At 39.7% G+C, this 25,163-nt stretch overlaps 1 protein-coding gene across 1 annotated transcript in view; it reads left to right on the top strand.

Moving 5' to 3' along the window:
- The first annotated feature begins 2,870 nt into the window (after nucleotides 1-2,870).
- The window catches only part of Plbd1 (phospholipase B domain containing 1), a 63,540-nt gene continuing 41,247 nt past the window's right edge, over nucleotides 2,871-25,163 (top strand). Inside the window, exons 1-4 of the mRNA XM_010638439.2 lie at nucleotides 2,871-3,051; nucleotides 9,698-9,917; nucleotides 21,897-21,980; nucleotides 23,414-23,552. Of these exons, the coding sequence (XP_010636741.1) occupies nucleotides 2,871-3,051; nucleotides 9,698-9,917; nucleotides 21,897-21,980; nucleotides 23,414-23,552 (624 nt within the window). The remainder of the gene's footprint in view (nucleotides 3,052-9,697; nucleotides 9,918-21,896; nucleotides 21,981-23,413; nucleotides 23,553-25,163) is intronic.

Here is a 25,163-nt window from a genome sequence, read left to right as displayed (position 1 = left end):
ATTATGAAGTTAAACTCCAGAAAGTTCAATTTTCCCAGTGCTCCAAATCTGATCAGCTTCTACAGAAGCTGATTCATCCTGGTACACACCCAAAACTATTCACCAGACTTCATTGTTGATTATTCACTAAAAGTATAACTGTCAGGCAGTTTTGATGTTTGTGTAAGCTGCTCTAGCTACATTCTCAGTGTAATCAAACCACAGGGGCTAGGTAACATCAGGGATTCTCATCCCAACAGGCACCAGACACTTGACTCTGCCAGTGGGGTGCCCCTCCGCTGGGCACGGTGTCTTCCCACAGGTCCATCGCTCAGCCCTTGGGACTCACAAGTTTCCTGGTTTAGAAGTCGTCTGGTTTCCCCAAAGTCACTCAGCAAACAGTGGGGTGGGGTGGCCAATCTCAATGGATCCTTCAACTCCAAGGGCATTTTTATTTCTAAATTCACTGGAGACAGAGCTTCCCAGTGGTTTTATAGGTTTCATCCTTATATGGCAGCTCTTCATTCTAGGAAGTATATTATTAGAAAGAAGTAGTATACGCTTTGAGAATTAGCTAGCTGTGGTGGTACATGCTTGTAGGCCCAACACTCTGGGAGGCTGGGAGGATGAGGCAGGAGGATTGTGAGCTCTAGCCCAGCCCAGAGAATTTAAAGGCTTAGTGAGACCTCATTTCTAAGTAAAAAGAGCCAGGGAGGTAGCTCAGTGTAGAGCTACTCCTGGGTTCAATCTCCAATACCAATAAAAGAAGAAAAGAGAGGGGCCATGGATTTAGTTCAGTGGCTCTGCCACGAGCCTCACAAGCTCAAGGACCCAAGTTCGATCCCCGGTACCACCCCTCCCCCAAAAAAAGAAGAAGAAATGAGAGAGAGAGAAGGAGAGAGAGAATTTGACAAACAGAAAACCCCCTAGGTCAGGGCATAATTGCCCCTGTTTGAATCCTGAATGCAGCACTTACTGTGTTATTTAATCTCTGCCTCGGTTTCCTTATCATGTATTTCCCACGTTGCTGTGAGGAACAGTGGCTGGAATACGGTAGCTGCTACATACATGAGGGGTTACAGGAGTTGCTTTTCTCTGGAGAGGCGTTCGCAGTCTCCTGATGTGATAAACAGGACTGCAGATGATATTCTGTTCTTTGAAATGTTGACTTGCTACAGAGGCAGGGTGTTTCCTTAACTATGGGTCAGCGTTTGAGGGACTCTGGGTATACAACAGCACTTTAGCAAGTGTTTCAGAAAACTGAGCAGTCTCTTGGGTCGTTTTCCTTGCTTACCACTGCCTGCCTAAAATCATCTTGACTATAGTATTTTTTCTTAAATGCATTTGTATCACTGTGTGTGCTTAGAATTTTGCAGCTCTGTTATCTTGCAGTTTAAATCTCCCTGCAGCTTCTCTTTATGTGGTGTTTCAGGCCCAGGTGAACTCAGCCAGGGTTGGAGGTGTAGCTCAGTGGCAGAGTTCTTGCCCAACAAGCCCCTGGGTTTGATCCCCCGTGCCACAAAAAATAAACAACCAACCAGACAAATAAATAAATCAAGGTCATTGCTCTCGGGGAACAGGAGCACTTGCTTTTGTTGCTCTCCCTGTACTTATCTTTGTCTTCTGATCATTCTGGAAAGTAGCAAAGATCTCAGTCTTTCCTTAGACAAATGTCTGTTCTGGAATACAGAACATAAAAAGTTTTTCATTACTTCTCTTGGCATTACTTTTACATGGTCACTTATTATCCTTTGTTTTGGTTGGATTTCAAACTATCAAACATTAACTATTTAAGTGGCAAAAGAAAAGAGCTTAGCAGCAGCAGTCATGAAACAAATACTCAAAGACTGCTGAACATAGTGGTGCATTCCTAAAATCCCAACACTCAGGAGGCTCAGGCAGGAAGATCCTTGCGAGTTCAAGACCAGCCCAGACTACATCGTGAGTTCAAGACCTGAACTACATGGTAAGACTCCATCTCAAAAAAATAGGCACTTGTTGCAAAAAAAAAATTTTTTTTAACTCAGAGATTTATTTTCCTTAACATTTTAAGATTTTTATGTATTTAAGCTTTGTCTTTCTATTTCATGGAGTTGTAGTTGCTCCTATATGTTATATTTCATAATCTTTTGAAAATTTGGTTTTATAATGTGACCAGAGAATGTATTAATAGTGCTATTATGCAGCTTCTTTGTAGTACTGCACAACAGGAATTTGCCTAATGTGGTAAAATATGAAATAAAGGTAGTGAAAGTGTGAGGAAATTTTAGTGCAAATCTTGAAACTCTGTCCACACAGACAACCGATGTCATGTTACAATTTCTGTAGGGAAAATCGTGGAAATCTCTTGAGTGAACTAGGTGAGGTCTGAACTCCAAATACCAAGTCAGAGCGAGGCATGGTTGATATCCTGTTGCTGTGAGTTTGGGCAAGAACCCTGGTTGTGGCTGGCAGTGAATAATAGGTACCTTTTAAGGGGTTGAGGGAAAGGGATCCTTCCAGATCTGAGCAAATCCCCAGCAGTTTTCTGCGTTGGTGCTGTACTGCTTTGAAACTGCTTTTTAGAGTGCTACCTCTTCCTGCTAATCTGGCACACGTGGCATGATTTTTTGTTTTTCTTCAGTATTGGGGACTGGACCCAGGGCCCTTGTTTGCACTGAGCTACATCCCCTTTCCTTATTTTGATTCTGAAATAGAGTCATGCTGAGTCGCTAAGTTGCCCGTGCTGGGTTCAGATTTGCTGTCCTCCTGCCTCAGCCTCCCAGAGGTCTGGGATTAGGCATGTGTCACCATGCCAGATCTCTTTCTTTCAAATCACAAAATAGCGTGGATACTGGGAAGACCAGAAATTTGATATGTGGAAAAGCATTCAGGAGTGGAGGACATCCCGTATGTGTGCTGTGAAAAACTACGATTTTGGTTTAATTCTCAAAGTATATGCTAAGCTATCAAGAGTCACTCTGCAGTCACTAAGCTCTGTTAAGACTGGTCAAAGTCTCTTCATCCATGATGGTATACTGGTGTTGGAAAAGCGCACATTTGCAGAAGTGTATTTCTGTGGTCAGGAAATAGGTAGGGCCACTGGGAGCTCGGTGTGTGCGTACTCCGCTTGTCTTGAGAGCGAGCCAAGGTAGGCAGCAAAAAGAGGAAGGCAAAGATGCGGTGCTTGAGATGAGAAATGCCAGAGTGTTGGAGAAAGACTCAAAGCTAAAAGTTATGTTTTGTGTTGGGCGTGATGGCACACATCTGTAATTCCAGCATTTGGGAGGCTGAGGCAGAAGGATTGCTGCGAGTTCGAGGCCAGCCTGGACTATCGAGTGAGTTCGAGGCCAGCCTGAACTATGCAGCGAGACCCTCTCTAAAAAAAAAAAAAAAAAAAAGTTTTGCGGGCAAAACTGAAAGGGAAGAACTGGTGGGGCTTCCTCTTCTTCCTTTTTTCTTTCATGGTTCCTGTTTATGACCCCCTGCCCTGCCTCAGCTCTTTATGGCTTCTTTTTAGCTTCAGTGAGGCTTCTTGATCCCCCAACCGAGCTCTCTGGAGATGAAGGTGGAAGGAAGGGTGTCAGGAAAGCTGGGGAAGGGCTCAAGCTATGGCAACAGGGCTTAGAAATAACTGGAAACAATATGAGAAGTTTCTATGGAAACTAGGCACAGTTGCCAAATAATGGCTGTTGCCCTCATTAGTAATTAGACAGTTTTTTTGTGCTTTTGATTTTTTGGTTTTGTACCAGGGATTGAACTCAGGACCTTGTGGCTTGTGAGGCAGGTGCTGGAACCACTGAGCTAAAACTCCGGGGCCCAGCAGTTAGTCAGTTTTCGTTACAAGGAGCTTATAGACAAAATTTTGCTTCCACTTAAGCTTTCTCCAGAAAAGTCTTCCATTCTGGCCTTAATTTTCCTGAGAAGTAAATTGCCTTAGCCCTACCCAGAATGCTTCTCTAAGGGTCATAGTGAGGATTCGTTTCTAGGCTTGAGCAAGTCCCAGCCTCTCAAATGGCCCCTCTGGGCCAACATGCATGATGATCTGTTATTAAGCTTGTACTTCTAGTGCTTATGTGGTAATCTTTGCATTAAAAAATAAGATGTTGACTCAATATTGAATGCTGCCAGCAGATACCCTATGTAAATATTTAATGGAGTTTCCCAGCCTCCTGACCACTAAAAACTCTGTGTGTATAAAGCTCAGTGTGTATTCCATCCCAGACTTCTTTTCCATATCTGCCTCACTGCTTGAATGATACCGTATTCCTCCACTGTCTTAGCATAGAACCAGAGACTCAGTCTAGCCTCCTCCTACCTCTTTGATTAATGACCCAAATGCAATGCTTTGCTTTGTTTTGCTTTTTTTCTCAGTACCAGGGATCTAACTGAGGACCTTGCTTCTGCCAGGCAGGCACGGCACCACTGAGCTACATCTCTGGCCCATGCTTTTCTTTACCTCGAACAGATGTGCAGTGGTTTCTCAGGTAGAGAAAAAGATGCACTATATACTGTTTGCTTTCTCCATTTCTTATCTTCTGTCTTTCTCCCTCTCCCCCACTTTTTCTCTCCCTTCCTCAGTCTTCTTTCTTTTCGCAGTTACTGAGGACCTGTTATGTGCCAGGCACTAAACTAAATGTGGCAGGAACTCTGGCTTCAAGTGTTCACGGCCTCTGGGAGCAGGGCAGACATGTAAGTTACAGTACAGCAGGACAGGGGATGAAGATGCGCCAGGTACATCGAGCTTGTGGAGGAACAGCTGCTGCTTCCTAATTCCTAAAGGGCTGTTTTGTGATTGCTAGGTGGTTAGTGACAGAGAAAGTCTCAGGCAGGAGAAATAGCACATGCAAAACAGAGGTGTTAGTTCAGCTCCTGGCAAGTGGAGAGCTGCACGGAACGGTTTCTGGATGACAAAGTGGATGGCATAGTGGTGACAGAGTGGTACAGGTACATAGAAACCATGAGGTGGAGACCCGAAGGGTCAACTGACTAAAAGGCACTATTTTAACATGAAACGGAGGACACTGAAGATTTTTAGTAGGCGTACTAGCAAAACTAGTCTGCATTTTAGAAGAGTTACCCTGGCAGAAAATGAAGAGTGGGTTAAAAGTCAGAAAAACTAGAAAAAGGGCCTGAAGGGCAGCTTGTGATCCTAATCTAGCACAGACTTGGCAGAGTGAAGAGGCAGAGGCTGGGGAGAGAGATTGAGGAGGTTGTGGTTGAACACGGGTTGAGGTGGAGAGGGAGAGCAAAACAGATGAGGTTTCCAGGTGAAGCATGATGGGTAAAAGAGAATATGGGAGATGGTTGAGAAGGAATATGGGTGGTGTTTTGGATATTTTTAATTTCTGGCACTTACAGAAATCTTCCAAATTATGTTATCAAGTGTGCTATCCGGGGTCTGCACCATAGAGATCGACTCATGGGAAGAGTGAGGGGAAAGGCAGGCAAGAGAGGAGGGTACTACTGTGAGTGAGTGATTTCCCAGGTCTACGAAAGGAAAGAATTTTAAGAATACAATTCTCCCACTACCAGCCTCATGTCTGTGGGATCTACAGCCCAGGATTAAATCAATTGTGGATCCCAAATACTCAAACCAAGTAACTGCAACTGTACCATACATGTAAGATTTTTGTCTTGTTCTATTCCCTAAAAATACAGTCTGACCGCTGTAGCACTTGCACTTATTAGGGTAAAATAAGCAATGTAGAGATAATTCAAAGCAGTGATCTCCCACCGTTTTAACACTAAGGACTGGATTCATGGAAGACATTTTTTTCGCAGATGGGATGGGGTGGCAAGGGGAAGTGGCTTTGGGGTGATTTATGCACATTACATTCAGTGCGCATTTTATTTCTCCCATTATTAAGTTGTAATGTATGATGAAATAGTTATACGGCTCACCTCATGCAGAATCATTGAACAGCTCTGCCCCTGTGTGTTGGCTGGCAACGTAAGTGCACATAACATATCTCCAAGCATATCCTCCTGAAAAATATATTGCACAGAAAAAGAACATTGTTGCCTTGTTGTCAGCATTGCTAGACTCTTTAACCTGGATTGTATACCAGTGGGATCCCTGAGCTTGTTTGCGTGCAACTAAACAGTTCCATCTGGAGGTGACAAGAGACATTAACTCCTAAAGTGTGTTGTTTATGTCCCATCTACTTCGTAATTGCCTTTTGGTTCCTGTCCCTGCAGAAAACCGTGCTTCACAAAGAAAGGATGTTGCAAATGGAAGCGGGTTTTTCTGCGCTTTTGTAGCAATCTCAGGATATTCCACCTTGACTTTAATCCAGAACGTATTGTCCCAAACATACTTTTAATGCCATTATCATATGTGATCTCAGTTGATCTTCTAGCATGGCTAAGCTGATTCACCTGGCTTATTCACAAATGGGTCATGGATCCATTTCTTCCCTGTTCAGAGGTCTTTTGTGGTTGGGAAGTAATGTTCAAACTCTTTTGAAAAGTGAGACAAGTGAGCATGCACCAGCTGAGTAAAAGAAGGCCCTGGATCATTCTCTTTCAAAATCTCTGCTGAAGTTGAAAATTCCAGTGTTCATTCGTTGTCCCCATAATTCCAGTTTGGGTTTGAGTTGCATCCACTTTCTCTGCTGACTTGAATACAAATGCCATCCTCCTCTGAAGGGACAAGTTGAGGTTATCGAACAGGTTGGATATGTCACATGAGTAAACAAGTTTTGTGATCCATTTAGTGTCACTAATCATGCTGCCAGTGGTGACTGTTTTCTAAAAGAAATTTCTGCAGAGGCTCTCAGAGCTCAGAAACTCTGGCCAGTGATCTACCATTACAAAGTGTTATGCACTTCTGTGTATAAGAGAAGACGTGTGCACTGTGTCCGCCCGCACAGAGCCATGTGGACATATGTGAGTTAAGGGCATGTTCTTTAATGTGGTTGATAGTTTTAATCACACTCTGCAAAAGGTTAAGTTCAGGTGCCATTTCTCAGTGAGCCGACACTTCATCGATGACACAGTACACAGGCTCAGAGTCAGAAGAGACTTCTTTCATCTGAGAGGTGAATGGTAATCCATGCATTCATGGCAGCGGCTGTGCCTGTGCCTGTATAGACACAAAATGAGCAACTCATTTTCAGGTGTGTAATCATTCAAAGACTTGAAAGGTTCCACAGCAGTGTGTTATCTGGTAACAAAAATGCACGTAACATACCCTCACGCTCAGGCTCCTGAAAAATATATGACACAAAAATAAGCATTGTTGCCTTGTCAGTATTAGTAAATTCTTCAACCTGGATTTTGTGCCGCGGTGACTCATGAAATCCTCTGTAACGGTTGCTACTCAATACCCTCAACTCTTTCTTTCACTCATCTAGTTACAGTGCAGACTGGAGGAAGAACGTGTGCTGCCCTTTGAACACAGCTTCTCCTAAAAGTTCACTACCAAGTTCCTTAGCCCCGGCAGGATCTCTTCATCCACAGAAGAGGGCTTCTTCACCTTAGACCTGCAGTTAGTGACTAGGACTGATGCTTTCAGTACAGATACATTTGATGAGGTGGTGACCTTCAATAATTGCTTGAGTTCTTTGTGGTCACTTCATTTTCTTTTGAAAAACTCCCAAGGTTTGTCTTTTCATGAGAGTTTCTGGGATGTCATGTGGAAAGCAGGTTTGAAGTTCTTGGCCACGTTGGATCACCAGGTACCACCTGTTACACGAAATCGTTTGGAGAATGTGAGTCATCTGTCGAAATGAACCTGTAATTTAAGTAGGACTCTTGGTATTTTCTCTTAAGTACAGCTTTCTTTTTGTTGACAGACTTAGAGTCTTCTACTGTCTCATTCCTTCTTTTTAAAGAAGCTCTCTGGTGGCATTTGTTTTTCACTTGGTGTGGCAAAGGTTGGCTTCTGTGCTTATCAAAAGTGCAAGAATTTAGTTCAGCCACCACCTGCCTTGCAAGAGCAAGGACCTGAGTTCCATCCCTGGTACCAAGAAAAAAAAATGAGACTGAGACAACCTTGTAGTGCAGAGAATAGGCATGCATGGAAGTGGTAAATAAAATGATGGGCAGACCACACATGGACTAAGATAAATGTTAGATTATGACTCGAAGGCTGACACTAGATACAGCCATGTTACTGAAGTACACACACTCACTTGCTACTATAAATCCCTTTTTTGTGTTTTAAAAGTTTTAATATTATTAATGTTTTTGCAGTGCATAGTAATTACATTTATCTTGGGGAGTTCGTACATGTACATAACATATCTTAATTGTTTTTACATGCCCTCCCCTATCTCTTTGTTTGCTATCAATCCTGCCAACAGATACAACTTGATTGTCAGTTGCCACTCACTGATAGGTTTTTGGTATAAATCTGCAAGCAGCTGATTTGTTGTGGTGTTGGTGCAGCCAAACCCGTCTGCTATCTCATCTGTATTTGCAGCTACTTCTCAGTGCTAGTATCACTGCCTCAGTGCCACCTCAGATTGTCAGGCTTTAGATTCTTCATACGTTGTGAGCACCATAGATTCCTCCACGTGCACAGCTCACAGTAGAGCCCATGCTTTTATGAGAATCCAATGTCGCTACTGATCTGACAGGAAGTAGAGCTCAAGCAGTAACGGGTGTGCCAGGGAGCAGCTGTACATACAAGTGAAACTTCACTCATTTACCACTTGCCTCCTGGTATGTGGCCCAGTTCACTGAAGACTCCTGACTTAAAGAGATGTGTGCACCTTATGTGCAAATACTGCACTATTTTTTATAAGGTACTTGAGCATCTGTGCATATTTGGTATTATGGGATGTCCTGGAACCAATCCCACAGATGCTATGGGACAACAATAAGTAATCACCACAGCCAAATGCTTTGAGAAGTTCATGTCACATTAAGATCCAAAGATGTCATTGTTGACTCAGGCAGATCAGGTGCTGATGTCAGAGAGGACGTGCACTGTGTGAGTGCACATTGCCCTCCAGAAATCCCAGCTGGGACTGTGGCTGCAGCGTGGAGAACTCTATCACCGGCATTTAGTACAGTGTCTGATACCCTATGATGTAAATGATCAGCATGTTAATTCTGCTGAAGGGGATGGAGGCACTGCAGAGAGAGAGCTTTAGGGGACAGGAGCAGGAAGGCATAAAAGAGGACTAAGTTCCTGGAAGAGGTGAGAGGGGAGGAAAGCAGAGCAGGAGGACTGAGATGCACAAGAATGGAGAGATGGTGTAAGCACAGGGATTGTGAGGGTCTTTCACAGACTGATGGAGACTTGAGGAGACCATAGATGAGAGCTTATAACTTTTCTGTAAAATAGAACACAAATCTCATGCGTGAAGAAGTAGGCAAAATTACCAGGGGTTACAAGAGAAGAAGCCTAAGAATACCTTTGGTCCAACTTCTCAAGGAAATGGAAAGTTAGTGACTAGGGAGGGCTAAGAACCCTGTTGCTGGTTGAATAGAAAGGTGGACACCAGATCCAGCTCTGGCTCTGCCGGGATCCCACCCCTCAAGCTTGAAACTCCTAAACCCACCTCTTTTATGCTGAAATTACTCAGCTGTGTATGACTGGGGTCTTTGTGCTTTGGACTCATCTCCTGCTAAGGTTCTGGTTGTCCCTGTCTTCTAACAAGGACAAACTTTATTCCAATAGAAAAGAAATCTTCAAAAGCTAATGTGTTTTAATTGGTTACATAGAAACAAAAATTCATCAGCAACTCAGGTGAGTGACTTTCTGTCATTATTCCTTTTCTTCCAGGAGTTCACTATGCAACTGCATACTGGATACCTGATACAAAGACAGTAGAAGTCAAAGACGTCCTGGACAAGGATGGGGATGCATATGGCTATTACAATAACTCTATGGAAACCACTGGCTGGGGCATCCTGGAGATTAAAGCTGGGTATGGCTCTCAGGACCTGAGCAATGAGATGATCATGTTTGTGGCTGGCTTTTTGGAGGGTTACCTCACTGCCCTGTAAGTACCCTAGTTGTGGAGCAATTGCCTGGAAACCTCTGTGCTTTTCTTTGCTCACAAGGTACTCTTGTCTTCCTGGCAGTTTGTGTTGGCCAGAAAACTAGCCAAGTTCTTTCCACGTGACAGAAAAATTATGAGGATTACATTTGTGTCCATAATCATATCTGTCTTGGAGGGACAGAGCTCACAGCTCTGCACTCTTCAATGCTCACAGCTCTTGCTTTTTAAAATCTTCCCTTCCAGTGGAACTAATTTGAAAGGGTAGAGAAGTTATTTCATCCTACTAGTCATTTGCTGTTTGGCAGAAAGCAAGTAAGAGATGGAATGATTCTTTGGGGAAGATTAATTAAAAATAAAGGGTAAAAGAATTTCTTTTCAGCCATCTTGAAACAGTACTTCCAAGTGGGCAAAAATATTTTAAATTGAAATGTTAATGAGTCTACTATAAATGTTCCTTCCAGTTCCATTGTTACTCAATTCCAGAGTCATATAAAAATAACAAGTATACAATTAATAATGCAATCAGGATACATGCATTTTAGAGGAAAGATCTTTAAGGGGTAAAAGAGCTGCAACTCGCATAATCAAGCTTCTTTCTTCCTTTGATATGAAAAGTGTTTCTGCGGCTGAGTTAAGCGCAGTTTGATCAAGCCTTATTTGGGGCTATCATCACTTTAGTTGTAGCCAGTGAGGTGTTGATCTTAATCTATTTCTAAAATTATACCCAATGTCGAATGACTAGTTATTGGGCTCTGTCTATTCTTTTTTGTTTTGTTTTTTTGTTTTTGGTACCAGGGATCAAACTCAGGACCTTGTGATTGCAAGGTAAGCGGTGGCACCACTGAGTTAAATCCCAGTCTTATTCTTTTTTATTTAGACTGCAAATTCCTGCCTTTATTCTTATGCTCAGTTTTTGTTACTCTACCATAAAAGTTCCTTTAACAATTCAGAGTTGTAGACTATGTTATAACTGGTGATGAAAAGCATATTTAATGCCACATTATATATGTAAAAGCCTGAACCTCTCATCCTCCCCTCTAAGTCTTTATCTACTTCTGTATCCAGCGAAGTCTTGTTGTGTTGTTTAACTTGTGTTGCAAACTTGGAGAAACAGTTCACATGGAAATTGTGTACATATGTGTAAAATTAGATTAAACTCATCAATGACATGTCACGAGGGAAAAGTGATTTTGAGGGAGCAGCTCTAATCAGTGGGACTTCTTTGACAACCAACATGTTTTCCTTGGATTATTTCCTAATATCACTTCTTGAGAAAGCGCATGGGTTTGAGAGGACTCCTGTCAAAGGTGGCAGTGCTGGGCTCAGTGCACAATGATCTGAGTTCAATACCCAGTACCCCCACCCAAAAAAGGTGGCAGTGCTGACACTGTAAATGTTTAGGGGGAAAAATACCTCTCAACATCTTACAGCAGCCACTGCTGAGAATGGCTTTATCATTTTAACTTCATTTTTCAAGTACAGCATTTATCCTTGAGCAACCATATCCATTTTCAGAAAAAAATCCATAGAAAAAGTTAGCATTTTTATTAGCAACTTTAAAAATTCTACGTTAGGGTAAAATTTAGTTAAACTTTATTCTTCAAAAAAGACAGCTGCTATTCAGTAACAATTTTCATGTTTAATTGCTTTGTATGAAGACTTGGAAAAAAAAAAAAAAGCACTGCTGCCAACTGTGACCCCTGCTGGAGGACCTGAAAGCCTTCTATTTAGGCAAAGGCCAGCAGCCCAATGGTGCATGATGAGGAGGGAGAAAGAGACCTGGCTGCTGATCTCACCCTGACGCTGGATCCTGAAGGGACCGTGGAACCCTCTCAGAGCGTCTTTGCTGCAGAGAGCACCCCATAAGTGCCCCAGAGTTTGAGCAGCCCAGAGTCCAGAGTAGGCAGAGGCTTTATAAAGAAGTGAGTTGCGGGCCTGGGGCTTGATGGATGAGAGTCATTGGCCTGGCTGGGAAGGGTGACAAAGCCATTTAAGGCAGAAGGTTGTTACAGAACAGGGTCTGGGTGCTGTGATCATCCACCTGGGTGACTGATATCTATCTGGACTTTACTGGCCCAGGCGATACCAGTCACAGTACAGTCTCGAGTTATTGTTTATCCCTCAAGCATGCATGTAGGCCTGGTCATTGCATCTTTATCATGAGGCCTGGCCTTCCACGGATGTGCCTCCATTCACAGTTCTGATGTGTTCTCATCTTCTGCACTGTCCCCCTCAAGGTTCTAGCCCCGTCTGACTGCCTATTAATCTGACTTAGTTGCCTATAATTCCTTCTGCTCTCCTTCACCTTGCTTCCCATAGCACTGGTTTTCTCTAAGAGCCACTCCAATGGACAATTTGTCTCTCTCAGTAAGGGGGTTAAAATTAGGGTCACCTCTTTTCATTAGATTTTCACAGCAAGAGTGTGATGGGATGGATACTGTGGGATGAACAACTGAGATACTCAGATAAAAAGATTGGTTTTACCACCTTGGAAGCTATCCTTTGCTCCTTACAACTTCTGAAATACTTAAGACATCAAGGGTAAATGTGAAAAGAAATCTTTTCAAATCCTCTGAAGCATTCCCCTAGAAATAGTCAATCCTTTTTTGCCTCCTTGAATAGTTACAATACTCCGCAGATGACAGCTGGGTCCTGTGTCCAGTCCTCTCTAGTTCACCATGATTCTCAAGGCCAGCGGCCCAGGGCTGCCCCTGCAAATGACCTCATTGTTCCCAGCAGCAGCAATCAGAGCCAGTTGGGGGCCACAGCTAGGAGGAGGCAGTAGGTATTTTCACTCTTTCTCCTGCCCTCGTTGAGCCTTTCTTTCTTTCTCCCTCTTCTACCATTCTCTCCTGAGAATCGCTCACTGCAGGATGTTGCTGTTGCCATAGAAACAAACATCCCCCTCCTATGTGCTTATTTGAGCTGAGCTATGGGCCTTCTTTGTGCCCTCATGTCCCCAGACTAAGTGTGGTTCTATTCCCAAGCCTTTCCTACACCCGCTTTCCTACTTTCTTTCAGAACTTGGATTCCTGAGAGACAGATACTGCCTCCCTTATCTCTACCTGTTGAAAAATGGCTAATCCTCCACGACCCAGCTCAGAGATTGTCTTCTTGATGAAACTTTGGATGATTCCATTCCCACTGAGTTAGAGCTCCACCTCTCCCCTGCGCCATCTCTTAGAGCCTTGAGGGCAGGGTCCCTTAGTCGGGACACCTGGCACAGTGTTGCACCCCCAGCAGTTTCTTAATTACATGTTTATTAGGGTTAAATAAATCCTGTTGTTGCTGCACTTCTGTTGGGGATGAGTCAGAAGGATGAGGAGCATATTTTCATTTAATGGGGTATGGTAGCCGCCATGGCCAACTGAGCTTCTTTCTCTGTTTTTATTGGCTCCCGAAGAGTTGCAAATTCAGTTTCTGATGCCTCGCTGATGAAGTAAACATTGATGAGTAATCATGGGTTGATTTTTAATAAAATGAGGCATGAAAGCTTTCTGGAAAGAAGGGTGATCAGGGTGTGGGGAGAGGATCTGCTCTAGTTTTTAATAAAGCAGCTGATCTCTTGTGTTGCCAAGGCAGCTGCTGAAGCCACCTCCTCAGATTGCTCAGGATGAATGAGTTAATTCAGTGACACAAACACTTGCTTTGCTATTTTGTGCTACACTCTGGAGATAAGGCGAAAGGAAGGGAGCGGAGTTAGTTTCCGAGTACATTCTTCAGAGGGGGCTAAGTTATTTTGTTGGCACAACATTTCTTGAGACTATGATTATTATAAGTTCTAGCAAAACAGAAGCACAAATAGAGAAAGCAACCAAATGTGCTATTTCTTTTGCTTTTGGGCTGTCACCAAGAAATGCCTTAAGAATTTCATTCCAAGTTCAAGCCCAGCTTGGGTAATTTTATATAGAGAGAGGTGAGGGGAAGGAGAGGGAGAGAGTGAGAATGCTGAGAAAAGCTCATTATGAAGGCCCTGGATTCAATCCCCAGGACTCCAACAAACAAACAAACAAACAAACAAAAAACCAAAGAAATCCTCCATCTCAACTTACCTTTTTTGGGGGGTGGTGCTATAAATTCAGGGTTGTTCTTATAGTTAATGAGTCCTCAACCATTTTTTTTTCTTTTTCTGAGAAAAGATCTCACTAAGTTGCCCAGATGAGACTCAGACTTGTGATCCTACTGCCTCAGCCTCCCTGAGTGCTGGGATCATAGGCATGTGCCACTTCTCCCAGCTTCAACTTATTGTTTGATGTTAGAAACTGAATATCCTTTCAAGTTAAGGCTGTGAGCATGGCAAAGATAATTAATATATAGCCTCACCCTCAAAACTATCTAATGGCCTATTAAGTAGTAATTATCTTGATCTTAATATGAACCACAAATAATAATATAATGATGATGAGGAGGAGGAGGAGAATGATGATGATGACTGCTAGCATTTATGTAGTATTTACAGTCTCTTAGAAACTGCTTAAACAACCTTACATATGTTAAATTATTTAATTCATAATACTATAAAGTATGAGTCATTATTATCATCATATTAGTTACGTGAGAACTTGGGCACAGAAAAAGTAAGCTGAAAGTCACAAATCTAGTAAGTAGGATTCAGGATTGGAAAGCAGGGTGGTTAGCCACAGAGTCTGTCTGCTCATGCGCACATAGGAATGGATTCATTGCTATGGGAAATGCTAGAGCCATGCTATGGTCAGAAAAGAATAGGAGACAGTAAATGACAAGTGCTACATGATATGGTATTAACATAATGCCAAGAGATGAGGAAAAGGGTGGCTGTACAAGTGTTTTCATGAGTTTCAATATGTGAATGAGTGTGATGGATAAAAAAGGTGGGTAATTCTTACGCAACTTAGGAAGGAACTTCCTGACTTTGCACAAGAGCTCAAACTAAATCCGGTATATTCACACAGTATCATTTCTGTTCGTGGAGAAGTTGGGAATCTTGATTTCAGTCATGTAGCCCAGGAGTGGAGCAAGCATTTCAGAATGCAAAGGCTGAGTCCTTCAGTATTATCCTCTACGACTGCACCACACAGTAATGTAAGGATCAAGAAGACCCTCAACTGAGGAGGTGGCAAGTGGCTTGTTTCTCAGAGCCTGAAGGTGGCAGACATTTGGAGGCCTCCACTTCTTACCCTTCTATTTTCCATGTCTTCTCTACTCTTAGATAAATAACCTCAGCATCCATCTCAAGTCAAGATTAGTGTTCCTCTGCTTCAGGATTTGGCTATCTCTGCACAGTTGACATTTCAGGTTGAAATTGTGGATTGTTTTCGTTGTGGATCGCAGGATATTTAATAACATCTTGGGCCTCTACCCACTGGGTACCAGGTGTACATCTTACCAAACTCAGTGTGACAACCAAAAAATGTCTCCAGAAATGCTTCCTGGTATGCAAAGTTGCTCCAGTTGAGAAGACCTGCCCTGCTTTGAAATACACTGGAAATTCAGGGCGATATGCAGCTATGAGTGTAGCAGGCTGGTTTCACAGGGATGGAAGATTTTGGATAATTTTTGAATTTTGAATCTTTGAATTTTAATTCTTGAATTTTTTTTTCCTGACCTGAGAGGGCATTGTATGTCAGTCATTCATAATTAATTTTTCCGAAAAAAAAAACTTTATTTTCATGCAACTTATTTTAACTCTAAGATCCTCCTGCTGGCGGAGTTGTTAGAACAGTGATTTCTACATAAACCAAAAAATGTGTCATTTAAGCTTCATCCACTTAGAATGTTTCCCTCCTCCTGTGACCTGCTCTTGCTAGAATGTATCAGTGTGTCACTGAGGCAACTTGGAGAGAAGGGAGATGTGTAATCAGTGGTTGCTTCCTGTCCACTCCTGGCAACTACCAAAGACCCATGGGCTTTCAGTGTCTACTTCCCCTCCCACACACACATACCACACAAGAAACATTTGACTGCTTCCTGAACTCAGTGTGGTTTGAAAGGTTTCACATTTGGCTTAGGGGCTCAGGCAGAACAGGCCACACCTTTTTGGAGTGGGAAACTGAAGAGCCGTTGCCTCCCTGAGCAACTAGCTCAAATTATCAAACCCACCTGAGGCTCTGTTAGCCATGACAAAATACCCGAGATGGTCAGCTTAAAAGATGGAAAGGTTAATGTGAGCTCGCAGTTTCAGAGGTTTCCATCCATAGTCATTTGGCCCAGTTGTTTTAAGCCTATGGCAGTGCTGTATGTCATGGCGGAAGCCATGGTAGGAGGAGGGCTGTCTATCTCATAGGAGCTGAGAAACAGAGAGAAAGGAAGGAGTTGGGGTCCCAATATATTCTTCAAGGGTACATTCCTAATGACCTTCTTTCCACTGGGCGTGACCTCCTAAAGGTTCTGCTGCCTCCTCCCTATAGCACGTGGACTGGGAAACAAGCCTTCCACACGTGGGCCTTTAGGAGACACTGCAGATCCAAACTGAGAGTCGCTCACCTGAACTGTGAAGCTGGGACAGAGGGTGTCTTCTGGTCACTCACACACCTGTGTGGCTTTATTCCTGTTCTTTCTCTTATTTATAAAGGCAGTAGAAAGGAAACAATGACCAACTTGCTAATAGAAAAGATATGAGGGAATAATAAATCTGTAAACAAAAGTTAAAAGCGATTCAAATTCAAAACATATGCAAGTAACTTAAAGGACAGACTCTCATGAGGTAGTTTTTTAAAATTCAAGAACCACAAAATATTTCAAAGGATTTTAATACTGTTTACTTAACTTGCAATAACACTCTATTCAAATTTTATTAGTTTCGTTTCTGAAAAGAATCAGATAAATGATAAAGTTCCAAAGTCTATGGAGACAAATTCCTGTTCTTAGAATCTGGGTTGTGTCTTGCTTACAACTCTGAACTCCCTGAATCAGTAAAAGACATCAGATAAAAACACAAACTAGAACTTTAGGTAAACTTTCTGTCTTAGGTAAATTTTCAGGTATGGAAGGCTCACAATCTGATATACTAACTCTGCTCTGAACATGTATCAAGTGATGGATAAAATACATAGAAAGAAAACGTCATGGTAACATAACTGGGTCCCCAAGCAGGACAAACAACTCTTGAACCAAAAATGGAACAGAAAATAAAGTGATCCACTATGACTGTACTGGCCCCAGGTCTGAAGCAGGCAGGAGTAACCCCTCTGAGGGGTGAGAGCCCCAGTGCTCTGAGTGGCTTAGTCAAGGTTGGGTAGCATAAGTGACCTTATTTCTTTTAACTTTATAGAATAGGAAATCACAAAATAATGTCTATTGATGTGCATCTGTACCAGTAAGCTTTGCATTACTATAATGAAATACAGGCTACTTATGACAGAAAGATGAATATTTTGATTCCTTTTCTGGAGGCTCAAGTCTAAGGTTAGGTGGCACCATTAGGTGGGGGGATTTGTGATGGTGCCATATTGTAGGGGAGCATGTGTTACGGTGATGTCACATCTTGAGCCAGGAAGAATGGCAGAGAGGAAAGAAGAAGAAAAAGAAAGATGGGGGGGTCCCACAATCCCTTTTAAGGGCACAATTACAATGGACTAAGGACCTCTCCAAAGGACTCCCCACCTCTAAAATGTTTATAGTATCTCACAGTACTGCTACCCTGGAAAAAACGTGTGGACCTTGGGAGACCACTCATACAAACTAGGGCAACATCCTAAATTTTAAGAAGCCATGAACTTGCAGGGTGGGGAGGGGGATACCCAAAAGAAATCATTCCCAGGCTGACTCATTTATAGATGTATCTGCAATATTCCACAGGTCAGAAGTTCAGGACTCAGTGGAGGCACTTGGGGAAGAGTGAAAGGAGATAGAGAAAAATGTATACATAAGTAAATGAAAATGCAGCACTCCAGAGTTCCAAAATATTCTCTCTCTCTCTCTCTCAAACTGAATGCTAAGAAAAGCAGTTAACTAAATCAAGCATCAAATCAAGAATACACTCTAGCCTAATTTTATAGAATAGTTTAACAGAGACTTTAATTTACATAAAGTGCTTTAAATTATAAATGAAAGAAAAATTTGAAGGAATATGTATGAAAAAGAAAGGAATAAACCAGAAGACAGACAGGTCACTTTAAAAGAACTACTTGTTAGAAATACTATGACAGACAATTATAGAAATTAGTCATTTTTAACATCTTACAGACAAACCCTAGAATGGACAAAATCAGACAAAAAAATCTGAATCAAATATTAATATTGAAGGATTTACAATGCAAAGACTAAAAAAAGTAAAAGGGTAATGATAATGAAAAAGTTGTTATTAGATATAGTAGTTAGATGACATAGGACCATTAGGAATTCCAGAAAAAGGGAACAGATGAAATTGAAGATAAGAAATAATGGATAAGGTAGTAGGTGATATTCATCAAAATTGGGGAAAAAGTCATGAATTCTTTACTGGAAAACATGGCCTATTTAATTACTACTACAGAAAATTGAAGATAAGGAGAATCTTAAAAGAAAGACATGAACTTCAAAGGAATCTCAGCTAGAAAGCATACTTCTCATCACCAACAACAGAGCCAGAAAATATCAAGATAATACTTTAAAAGTACTGAGAGAAAATATCTAACTAGAATTGTATAACCATTTAATTTTGCCCAAAAAAGGGCAAAATAAGGTTATGTTCATATATATCAGTTAAACCATTTACCACCCACAGATTTCTATTAAACTATTAAAGGATGTAGTTTCATAAGAGTAACAGGAGGGAAGCTTTGGAATAGTCATTGTACAAAAAAGTAACAGTCTTCTCTTTCCAGATGATGATTAAGATGTTAAAAAAAAAAAAATAATGGTGCCAGGTACCACAACAGCAAGAGAACTTTGCTGTTTTCTGGACATTATTCTTTTCTTATGTGTGTGTGTGTGTGTGTGTGTGTGTTTTAATGGAATGTGCTGAATGTCTATAATTTTGTTCAGATGACTGCAGAACCAGGAAAAGCTGTTGCTGCTATTGATGCATAACATACTGATCTTATTGGTCTTTATATATATATATATATATATATATAATTTGAATTTTTGAAAACTAACTTTGCTGTCAACTTTGGAAAAAGTTATCCCAATTTACTGTGTTGAGTTGGCATTGTACAGACGTGGACAGCCATATTGGTCTAGAAATGTTAAATTTTTTATTTTTATTTTTTATTTTTTTCCATTTGTACAGGTGTAACACACTGTATTAAATATGTTAGGTCATATCTACATGGGTTTGATTACAGAAATTAATAAAGTATTCTCTAAAAAGTGAAAAAAAGAATAAGATAAGACTACAAGAGTAAGAAGCAATTTAAATATGTTAAGGGACCATTTTCATCTTCAGAATTAAGGATTATTTTAATCTTACATCATTGCCTTTTCTCTTTTACTTTCCTTTTTAGTTTTATTTTAGGATTCCCTATTTTTAATGTTCATACAGAGATTTCTTTAACTGAAATACTGAATAGTTTCTCTGGTGTGAAAAACTATAATAGTACACAGGATCCTAATGAGATAAGTAATAATGTGAAATAGGAAGTAAAGGGCTAAAGGTGTAGGGAAAGTGGGAAGGGTGGGGGAAAGGTAATAAGGGAGGGGAAAAATATGAGAAATTGAAAAAATGGAAATAAAGTGTTTGTAAATGGGGAGGGGAGGAGGGGGTGAAGGGAGGGCAGGGACAAGGGGAAAAAATGAGAATCAAGACCTATTATGTAAAGGTACAGAATCCCAATGATGAATGTAACTGTATCGTATACCTAGATTGTACCAATAAACTCAATAAAAAGAAAAAAAAGTAACAGTTAATATAAGAAAAAATAAATAAGTAAAGTTTTACTGTAAAAATTAAAATATTTTTTTAAATTCAAAAGGTAAAAATAAGTCTGAACAATAACATGAGGGGAATGTCCATTGGTAATCCTTACCAAAATATGTTTCATGTCTGGGGGAAAAGAGAATTATAAAATTCATATAGGCTTCATAAGAAAACATATACTTTTTAAAGATGATGATCATTCTATAGTTTCTAAATCAGTGGGAGGAAAAAGGATGAAAAAAATAACAAGAAAGAGAACATAAGAGGGGACAAAGAAAGGGATAGTAAGAGGAAAACAGAAAAGATTATAGAAATAAATTCCAAAATATTAAAATTACAATAAATATAAATGGATTATTTTCATCAATTAAAATTGTTTACTGGATAACATATAAGAAATTTTTAATCTTTTAAATTTTAAAATAAAGAGTCCCTATACTCTGGTTTCTTTTCAGATTATATGAATCTTTTGCCTTTTAAAATAAAGAATCCCAAATGCCCAATAATCTTTTGAGGAATAGAAATTAAATAGAGAAACTATTTAAATCCATCAAATTATTGAAAACTATAAATTCTGACAATATCATGTGTTGGTAAAGCTGTGGACAAAGAAGCCTGGAAATGTAAATTATTACTACACTAAATTCCCAACTTATGAAAATTCTAGTTGCAGACTTTTGTAGGTGTGTTGTATAAGACTCATTTTGCTAGATTAAATTCTATTTACAAACATTCTCCCAAAATAGAACTTGTTTGTAAGGTGAAGACTTACTGTATCATTATGGAACAATTTGGCAGTATCTAGAAAAATACATTTTATATGTTTATAATATAAACTATTAACCCCAGTGCTTATATAATATAAAGTTTTATATTATATATTATACAGTTTTATACTGTATATTATATATAATTTTATATTATTTATATAATTTATAAAATTTTGTATTATATATAACATTTTATATTATATCTATAATTTAGTAAAGTTAGGTAGTGTCTACTTGGGTGTTTGGTATAGGCTATGCTTTTCTCGTGCTGAAAATGTTTTCCACTTTTATGTATATATTTATATATAAGGAATAAACTAGTTATGATAGTTTACCATGGTAAACAATGAAAATCCACTCAAATGTTCATCAGAGAGGTGTGTGTATGGATTGGTATATAGCCATACCATGGAATAGTATCAGGAACTGAAAAGAATTTAAGCAGCAGATGGTGACATGTTTCTTTCAAAATCATACTGTTGTGGGAACTCAAGATACCTGAGAGACCAGGTGAAACGGGAGGATTTAAATATACATTGACTCAGCAAACTCATACATGTCCAAAGACTGAGCCCAGGACAAAGGAAGGGCTCTAGTATTGTGCATGTTGTTGAGGGAATTTGGTCTACCTAATGCTACAAAACTTCTGGACGAAGCAGAACGAAGGCAGTTAGTAAGGCTTGTGACAGTGTTGTAACAGCATATCGTAGTGACCTTAGTTGGGTAAAAACAGGATCTTACGAGAACAGGAGATTTTGGAACCTTATTTACAGGGACAAAGTTACTAATTTTATTTGTAATAGAACAAAGAGCAACAGCCATAGAGAGGGGGGAATCTAAAGGGGGATTTGTTTAGTTTGGGGAATTGTTTTCCTTTTTTTTTGTTAAGTCCTGCTTCAAAGTTAAGAGTAATAAACAAATTATAGTAATAGATCAGCATGATCTTATTCCTATTTTGTTTGGAAGCATGATAATAGTAAAACACATTATTTATGATTAAATATGTAGTGATTGTAAAACATACACACAGGAAGAGTAAATCAGATTCAAAATTGTAGTCACCTCTGGGAAGAAAGGAGGGAATTAGTGTCAGGAAAGTGTGCACATTGTGTTTTAAGTGTTTATGTGTGGCAGATATGGCAAAATATAATGATTTAATAAAGTTAAATAGTATATATTTGGGAGTTTGTTATATTTTATACTTTTCTATATGTTGAAAATATTTCTTAATTTTAAGTGTGAATTTTATTTACTTGAAATATAGTACAGAAGATTTGCAATCAAGGACATGCTTATTAGCCAAAATATTGGGTAAGTTACTGCAATAGATAAATCCAAGAAGAAAAACAGGAACGTAACCATTTTTTTAAAAATTTCTATTTGTCATTTCAGACACATGAATGACCACTTCACAAACCTCTACCCCCAGCTGATCAAGAAATCTTCCATCATAAATCAAGTGCAGGACTTTATGCAGTATGTACAAAAGCTTTTCTCTTTTCATTGTTAAGGCTGCAGAGTCCTGATTCTGTCATTTTAAGCAGTAATTATTATTTTGCCCATTGCTTTTTCTACGTGTTTAGCAGGACACTAGAGTTGCATGTATAGCATTTTTTGGTCATAGCATGACAATTGATTGTAGATATGTCCTCTGATTTTGGCTCCCTCAAAGGTCAGGTTGAATATCACATTATCAGTTGCTAGCACAGCTAGAAGACACCACCAGAGTGAAACAGACAAAATTAAGTCCTTGAATCCCTTCCACACAGGTGACCCTTCTCGTCTCATAGAGATCCCTTTTTCCCCTCTTTAAGGTGCTTTTTGTTATGGGGCTGTTGAGTAAATCTAGTTGGTATCAGCTAATATCTGCAGTCCAGTCATAAATCTTAAAATCCTTTGAGACTATTTCCATTTTAAGAGAGTTTTTCTCAAGACTCAAATTTTAAATATTAAATTTGTGGGTTGATGGTAGGAGATTCATTTGGGAACTGAAGGGGTCTTGGTTTGACCTTCCACATCACATTCTAAGCAGCTTCTTCAGAAATGCTAAAAGTCCTGCCAAGCATCAGTTAAAAACACTGGGCCAGGGCTGGGGATTTAGTTCAGTGGTTCCAGTGCCTGCTTCGCAAGTGCAAGGGCCTGAGTTCAACCCCTGGTACAAAAACAAAAACAAAACAAAATAAATAAATAAAAAATAAAAACAGTGGGCCAGATTCCATATGGCATGGCATTGTATTGTTCTAAGATTGATTTGGAGATAGCCTGAACAAATCAGAAATAGCTTTCTATATATAAACTTGTATCAAATCATCCCCTATAAAGGGCAGAAAGCTGAGAGAAGAGAGAACAAAAGGACTATAAAAATCATATTTTTTTTGCTAAGCATGCTAGCACTGAGACATGGAAGCAGTTATTAATAACAACTGAAACAGAATGAACCATAAGCTATGAACATCATCTGTGAGAGAATTAGAAGGATACAAACCCCATCATGTCCTTAAGAGGCTTTGTTCTTCCGGTTGTATGACATTACCATGCCTACCCACAAAAGTAAAGTTAATCAACTACTTTATTGGCTTACTATTATGGTTTTATATGAAATGCATATGAACAGGTTGTGTTTGATTTTCCTAGGTCTTGGTATCATAGGTATGTTAATATGACACTTGTTTTTGGTTCTAGATAGAGCCCAAAAGAAGCTATAAAAGAATATGATAGTCCCACAGAGAAATTGAAAATCATTTAAGGCTTGCCCTGAAATTCTTTGAGTGACTGGAATGTCCTAAGAACTAGAATTTAAGTCACACCGGCCTAAGTCTCTGCGTATATAAGCTCTAAACACCTAGTTTGATTTAGCTTTGGATGAGCGGCCATTGAGACCTCTAGTACCAACCTAATTTCTCTTCCAGGAAGCAAGAGAAGTGGACGAGGAAAAACATCAGAGAGCACAAGAACGACTCGTTTTGGAGACACACTGGCTATGTCATGGCACAATTGGATGGGCTTTATGTGGGAGCCATAAACAGGGCTACAGTAGAAAAGATAAAGGTAACACTGCAGAATTTTCATGTAGAGAGGGGACTCCAAGGCCTTTTCGTAGGGAGTAGCTTCAGTTGTACTTGACTCAGTGGATTCGTATCCAAAGGCTGAGTGCCGAACATGGCATCATTGCACACTTTTATACAATTTTTGTGTCTTTGTCTCCCTTATATGGGCACAAACTACCATGGTACAGTCTGGTTGAGTGTATATTACCATTCTACAGTCTGGTTGGGTATGACTTACGTTACAGAGTTACATCAGAACTCCACAGAGGCTAATATCACATTGTAGTAAAACGTTCCCGGCCCGACTCGTGATGGGGCACAAAGGCCCTACCACTGTACGATTCTTAGAATTTAAATGGCAAGAATATTGAAAATTGGTTTTGAAACGACATTCCAATTTAGAAGAAGATCAAACTAGGATGATAGAATTTAAGTTTGAAACACAAATAAACAGCTGTTTCTGTGGTTTTTTTTTTTTCAATCTTTCATAATATGGTGCTCAGGACAAGGTTTAAAAGCCTGGTATGAATGTATTGACTTTTTCACTAACCTGATAAAGATTTTAGTGTTTGTGGCTCTTAGCTCCTTAAGGAAAAATGTCTAAGTGTACAAGTTTTGTTTCCCACATTCCAGAATATTCACATAAACACCTATTCACACACACACACACACACACACACACACACACACACTAATTTTGGGGAGGGTCTGCTGAATCATCAAGGCTTCTAAGGTATTATTTGATATACTTCCAAAATTGTAGGCGTTTTATCTCCTGTGGGTAAAATGTATGCTATACACACATATATACATATATGCCAAAAGTTAATAGAAAATGATACACATACTTATTAACAGCATGATTTCAGCCTTACTCATAAGATTAGAAATACAAATTAAAAATCATACTGATATTTTCTCCTCAGTTTGGCAAAAATTCCAGAGATTGAAAATATACCATTTGCAAGGCTATGGGAATAAAAAAGGCACTCTCCTAAAATACTGGCAAAATGATACTAAGAACAAGAATTTTGGTGCTTTGTACTAAAATCATGTACTCATCTACATTTAGACCCAGCAATTCTACTTCTAGTATTAGCACAAAGGTACATGGCAGAAATACAATATAGCAGATATGCTTGCCTATTCATTACAAGCAATTTATAATAACAGAAGACTCAAAGCAACCAAATACATAAAGGACTGGATACATAAATGATGTAACCATAAACAGAACTGGGGCAGATCTCCATATATTGTCAAGGGGTGACTTTTAGGGTTTTTTGTTAAGTGTCCAAAAGTAAGATAAAAAATAGTATATATCGTGTGCTACCTTTTACATCAGAAAGAGAAATAAAGAAGCGTAGATAGGTAGATTTGCTTATCTTTTCGGGAGGAAACAATAACAACAAAAAACGAAAAAAACTAAATGGTTAACTATAAAAGAAGGAAGAAGAGAGAGTGGAGGAAGGAAGAATGAAAGCAAAATTTCTCCAAATCTACCTTGCCTTATACATTTTAGAGCCATGTAAGCACTGTTGATAATTTTTAAAAACGGTTTAATCACAAAGAAGAAAAGCAATCCCTGAAAACTGAAAACAGATATATATAT

Source organism: Fukomys damarensis, unplaced genomic scaffold (assembly GCF_012274545.1).
Source record: "Fukomys damarensis isolate Sample0158 unplaced genomic scaffold, DMR_v1.0_HiC HiC_scaffold_19, whole genome shotgun sequence".
In the NCBI taxonomy this organism is placed as follows: domain Eukaryota; kingdom Metazoa; phylum Chordata; class Mammalia; order Rodentia; family Bathyergidae; genus Fukomys; species Fukomys damarensis.
The sequence above is the reverse complement of the archived record's forward strand: the minus strand, read 5'-3'. Positions and strand labels throughout refer to the sequence as shown.